This window comes from Halichoeres trimaculatus, unplaced genomic scaffold (genome assembly GCF_033239565.1).
Source record: "Halichoeres trimaculatus isolate MK-OKI-2021-1 unplaced genomic scaffold, fHalTri1.1 fHalTri1_scaffold_19, whole genome shotgun sequence".
Lineage (NCBI taxonomy): Eukaryota > Metazoa > Chordata > Actinopteri > Labriformes > Labridae > Halichoeres > Halichoeres trimaculatus.
Genome location: NW_027437197.1, coordinates 9018995 through 9025025, shown reverse-complemented (window position 1 = coordinate 9025025; position 6031 = coordinate 9018995). Strand labels below are relative to the sequence as shown.

Genomic DNA, 6031 nt, shown 5'->3' with positions numbered 1-6031 from the left:
AGGAACAGTGAGATTATAATCTCAGTGACTCAAAGGAGAACTGGAGTGAGACTAAAGGACAGAGGAATGTGTTTATCTCACCTGCTGTATAGGCGCACCTCTGAGGCTCTTTGCTAATCAGTTGTGTCATCTCTTTATACTCCAGCAGGAGGGGCGGCAGTGTGGATGCATTGATGTCACTCATGACTTATTAATACAAGTGTTTAAAATATTTCTCTCGTGAGACCTGTGTAACAAAATGAAAACACCAGCAACTCCAAAAACAGTTTTTATTTTTTTATGTCATTATATTTTCAAAATCAAAAGCTTGATTTTTCAAAATTATGATGACAGAAACAGGAAAACACTAAAATAAATCAAATCTTCTACTGCAGAAAACAGTGTTTGATGTCTGTCAGGGGATGAGAAATGGATGAAATAAAACTAAAAAAAAAAAAAAAAAGACAGATAAGTTTGTGAATAATTTAATCAGGCTGGGACATAAAATCTGGACACAGTATTAGACTATTATATATTTGAAAATTAGACTAAGGCTTTGTGTAGTAATCCAGCTGGTGTTAATATCTGTCAGGAGTTGATAACATTAAGGATTCTTGAGATATGTTTTTAAAAGTTTGGTGAAAAATGGACATGCTCCAAAAAAAAAAAAAAAAAAAAAAATTCAAGTCCACACAACTTTAAAACGCATATATAAATATATATAATTTTTAAAAATTTTTTATGATGTATTATGACACATAAAAAAAACAAAAACAAAACTGTATGACACGTCACAATCAAAGAAGTATTTTCAAAGCAGCGTGCAAATGCAGAAAGTACCATCATTTAATAAGACACAAGCTCTAAACTTAAGACAAATGATTAGTCTACTTGTCGTAAACAAAAATGTGTAAAAAAAACATTGCCGTTACATTAATTTTTTACACCTTTCACATATTTAAACAGCAAACAGATGTGCTACATCCGTAAAAGGTCTAAACCCATAACTTCCTGTGCTTTGTAAAGCATCATATGCAGATTTTACAATCAGTACCTTCTACTGGTGTTAGGAGCATGGAGTTGTTTACTTAAATTTAAAGCTACACTATAGTAAAGTGTTCAAACAACTCATTATAAAGAAGGTTTAAAATGTTTATAAGGTACAAATAATGAAAATTCTTTTTTTTAATCATTAAACTTTACATGAGCATAAACAAAAAAATAAACTGGCATAGATATAAGAACATTATATGATATAAGAAAGCTTTTGCAATTTAAGATAAATGTGTTAAGGTGAATTATCCAGCATATTAACAGTTAAAAATCATCTGGATGCAAAAAGGTGCTAGTCCATCAAAGTTAGTGTGAAGTTAAACATTGTAATCTACAAATAAAGTTTAAATCATGGCCAGCAAAAATTTGACTACGTTTGGCTAAAGGAAACAATCAAAATAGAAATTGAAACACAAAACATGAGTCAGTCACAAAACGCTGAGCCTCCTCCTCATGAGCCCTGAGTCATTACTGGTTTCTGTAGGAAGACAGAGACACACAGACAATCATTGGCTATTAGATGATCAAAGAATCAGTCGCGTGTCGTGTTATGATTGGGTTAATAAATTCACTGTTAGTCAAATCATATTCATAGCAGCAGAGACCCAAACAAGTTCAGCAGCAAATATTACATGTCTGAAGGAAAAGATGTGAGGTGATAATCATGTGATGATCAGCTTGTGAAGCATCAGAGAAGAAATCAACTCGGAGTAAATCTACTTCTACCATGATGCACTCTTCATCTTAAAGCTCCTGTGAGGAGTTCCTGTGCTTCAGGGATCCAACACTAGAAAAATGTTTGACTCCATCTCCTCAAAATCATCACAAACCAAAACTTCCTCAGAGGAGCTTCAATATATCTCAAAAGCAATGGGAAGAAAAAACTTTTAGCAAACTGCAGCTGTCATCAAACTGTGGACCAAGCCAAAGTACTATGAATGTACAAACCTGTCTTCAGTGCAAACACAGTTAAATCCTAATTAATAGGAAACAAGTTATTTAAGCATGTTTAGATGACAGTACAACAGGTTAAACTCAAAGCTTGTGTCAATGAAGCTTATAAATATACATTTCTTATCACTCCATTGTAAAAATGATTTAGTCGACACATTAGCTGAGTTTTCAAAGATGCAGTAATGCCCAGAATTAGTATAGCTATGTAAAATATAATGAGCACAAATTAAAGCAATCAATATATTTTTTTAAACCACGACAAAGCCCAACACAAAAATCAACTTCCAACCAAGCAGCTGCCTTAACTGTAAAAGCATTACACCAGTAAATGAAGAGTTCACTTCCAAATTTGGACTGAAATGTTCCCATCAAAAATGCTAAGTTCAGAATTTGAAATTAAATTTTTTTTTTTCAACACAAGTGAAGATATGAACCTGAAAAATGAATGCTTCAACTTTCTTTCTTTGTAATATCGGAGGTGAACTCTTCACTTCACCCAGCACCACACAGCGGGGTCATACCGCACAGGTAGCCCTGGGTTTGGGCTTGGCCACTGCGTTCCTCTGTGTCAATGAGCCCCTGTAGAGGGAGTTCCTCATAAAGTTGTCCACCTGGTCTGCAAACATACAGCAACTACATTTCACACCCATGTTCCTCTAGTTCTTCTTTTTTTGTTTAACTTGGTTTTAAAGCAGGGCTTTGGTTTATTTATCACCTGTCGTGGGGAAAACAGTGAGCTTTTATTGGGCCAGCGAAGTCCTTGAAACTTTGGAGAAGTGTTATCAGAAAAGTGAACTGAAAGCATTAAGTACAGTATCTGTGTCTGTGAGCAGTGAGTCAAAGTTCTTCTTTTTTATCGAGTTTAAAGCGAACACTAAATGTCAGGTTAAAAATAATCTAAAAGGGAAATTTCTATGCTCCATTTCTTAGACATTACCATCGGAGCATGGTGGCTTTAAAGAGAGCAATGGCACAGTTTGTGCTCATTGAAAGGAAGCAAACTGCATATTCTGTGGAAATCTCCTGTTATGTTACAAAAACTTTGACTTTAACTCTAGTTTTTTTTTTAACCTTTTACTAATCTATGTCTTCAAAATGTCAAAAATGGTCCCAATTTCAAAAACTGATATTCCCTTTTAATTCAACAAAAATCTTTACATAACCCTCAATTTAAATCAAGCAAAAGCTGTGGGAATTAAGCATGGAAAAATTAAATATCTGACAAACATCTGGTAAACTTAGGACTGTGATACAACAGGATGCAGTGTTCACCAGCTCGCAAAAATAGATCACCATGTTCTCCGTTTAACAAGGTTAAGATGTTTGAGTCATACACTGGGCCTTGGGGATCGTGCTCAAGGGCTGCAGTGTTGGTTCTTACTTGTGGGAAAGTTGTGGGAAAGTCGTCTTGCTTGGACCGGGATTGCAGACTGTAGGACATCAAAACAGAAAGAAGAAGAGCAAAAAAAAAGAAGAAGGAAGCATATTAAACATTTGGGAAGATATGTTCGGTCTATCAGTCTTTCTTTTAACACCTCATCATGTTGAAGCTGGGTATCAGAAGCAGGCTTTCAGAGTGAAGTTGGGTGGTTTGAGTCACAGAGCTGTGCCACGTTTCAAGACCAACGACCCAGGTTATTGAATCAATCAGCATAATGAAATCCACGACTAAACAGCTGTACTTTTGGAAATAGCAACAGTGTGCATGTGATTTTAGTTTCCATCAACAGAAATCAGAATTAGCAAACTTTTAATGCTATAACTTCAGCAGTCTCAACACAGAGACTCTGGCTGATAACCAGATTAAACATGCGGAAATGTAATATCCTTACCTTTCGTCTTTTGTCCACTGGCAGACCTGCAGCATTCAGGGCAGCAATCCTGTTCTCTATGTAAGACACCTTGGGATAAAAAGAAGATGAAACATACACAGGAAGTTTCATACTGTGCCTGATAAGTTAAACTCAGCTCCTGGTTGTCTTTACCTCACTCTGGGCGCTCTGGACGTTGGCAGCTGCCTGAGCGACCTGGTCTTCCAGCTCAACTAGTAAAGCTGTGGAGCCTTTGAATCCCGCTTTTGATCCGTCTTCCAGGGGGTGCCGCTTTATTTCAGGACTGTCTGTTGAATGGTTTGTCTGATGGAGAAAGATAAGGACAGAGAGAAAGTAAATATGCAGTTAATAAGTCACATAAAGCACAAAAATGATTAAGTGGATTTCAATACTTAATGTCAAAATTAAAATCACTGCTTTAGACCATTAATATGGAATGATACACTGTTTGAAATTTAAAAATAATCTGAATTTTAAACATTTGGTAAGAAATGGGATAAATCGTGACTCATAATATAAAGTCAGTCCAGATATTTGCAGGAAAGTGCAGATTTCTGAAATTTACCTCAATGTGTTAATACAGATTTTTGGAAGCATTTTGTTCTCAAAACAGCTCATTGGTATGATAGAGTTAAACCAACTCTTGTTTTTTTTTTTTTTTTTTTTTTTTTTTTTAGTTTTGATGATATAACTGTCACACCTGCCAGAAACCCTAGCCTTTATCTCACTTCTGTCCAGTAGATGGCAGTAACGATGTCTCTGAGCTGGTGTGACATTTGATATTAAACACAGAAAACTTCTTCCATTTGCTAATAATTACAGTGAGAACGTGGCTTCTCACAGCACCAATGTTTAGTTGACCCTTTAGTCTTACGTAACCCCTTCCCACCCCTGAGGAACGTGAAGTTTTTTTTTTTGTTGTTTTTTTTTGTTTGGAAGGAAACATCACCATAAAACCAAAATCCCATAAAGAACTCACACAGATTTCCAGATTGGTCATGTCACCTAATCTTTCACTACATTAACTCTATAAAAAAACAGATCGAGTGTTAAGTTGTCATTCATAACTTATAGTCATTGAGGCAGAAAGCAGCCATGTGGTTTGATGAAAGGCAGAACAGAAAACAAGGGCTGCTGGGAGATCAGGGGTCCATAACAGATGACCTTTGAACCTTTTCAGTCATAACCGAAACACGATGGCGTGAAAGAAAGCCCAGCCTCACAGGTCTGGGCCTTATGATGTTATAACTTTAGAGTCTAATGCTATATAATCCTTTAAGGCCTTGAGTTAGAACAAGCACTTTTTAACAGGTGTTGTTTAAAAAAACACAACATTATATAACTGCCTCAGCTCTCAAGGTTCCTTTAGAGGGAAAAAAGAAAAAACGTCTCAGCTCAGACAGCTTAGCAGAGAAACTAAGAAGTGGCTGTGTTTCCGGTCCAATGTGTGTTTTAGAGAAAATGGAGTGAGACGGTTTCAAAGAAAAATAAATTCTTCGGCTGAGTGACTTGATTTATTACTACAGTATGTGCTTGAACTGGCTTCCAGTGGTGGTATGAGACTTCATGAGCTGGCTGTTTTAAAAGTACAGAATGTGCAACCATCCAGATGTGCAGCATGTATGTTTCTTATGAACTTTCAGGCATTACATGATGATTTCATCCAGGAAGAATGTGTGCCATATTGAATCCTCTACCTTCGGAGAGTCAGTGTGCTTGAGCTTCTCTTCCTCCACTCTGGAGATAGTACTGCTGGCTCTAGATGTGGGTCTGGTGGGCAGTCTTGAAGGCTTGGCATCAATCTCATGGCTCCTCCATGATGGGATGTCTTGGGAGGAGAGTGGCCTGCTGGACTCGTCTTCATCAGAGGTCAGGCTGTGATCGCTGATGTTGTCCGTCATCTCGTGCAGCTTCTGTCTGAGTTGCTGCTCCTCCAAGTCGACGTCCTCCCACTGAGGAAGGGGAGAGGTGCTATTCGGGGTCAGTGGAGGCTGGTTGGTCTGCAGGAAGGGAGCAGAGAATTTAAGCCTCTTTTCACTATGATAATAATCAGACATTAGAGCAGACGAGTTGCATGCAGACTGTGTCATGACAAAACCAGCATAACATCAGGGCTTTATGCAAATGAATTAAAACTGCTGTAAGCCACAAGAAAGAGAAAGCATGAGTCTATGAAACACTGTCTCATTTGAAGCCACTAATTACCAGACGAC

The 6031-nt window shown here is 37.3% G+C and overlaps 1 protein-coding gene across 2 annotated transcripts in view; it reads right to left on the bottom strand.

Annotated features, from left to right (window-relative positions):
• Nucleotides 1-839: 839 nt before the first annotated feature.
• The window catches only part of mlphb (melanophilin b), a 29471-nt gene continuing 24279 nt past the window's right edge, over nt 840-6031 (bottom strand). The window contains exons 10-15 of one of the 2 annotated variants that reach the window (XM_074695106.1): nt 5516-5818; nt 3972-4121; nt 3819-3887; nt 3368-3416; nt 2508-2602; nt 840-1510 (exon numbers count right to left, since the gene is read on the bottom strand). In XM_074695106.1, the coding sequence (XP_074551207.1) occupies nt 1484-1510; nt 2508-2602; nt 3368-3416; nt 3819-3887; nt 3972-4121; nt 5516-5818 (693 nt within the window). In that variant the 3' untranslated portion in view covers nt 840-1483. The remainder of the gene's footprint in view (nt 1511-2507; nt 2603-3367; nt 3417-3818; nt 3888-3971; nt 4122-5515; nt 5819-6031) is intronic. The other variant, XM_074695107.1, reaches the window with a different exon arrangement.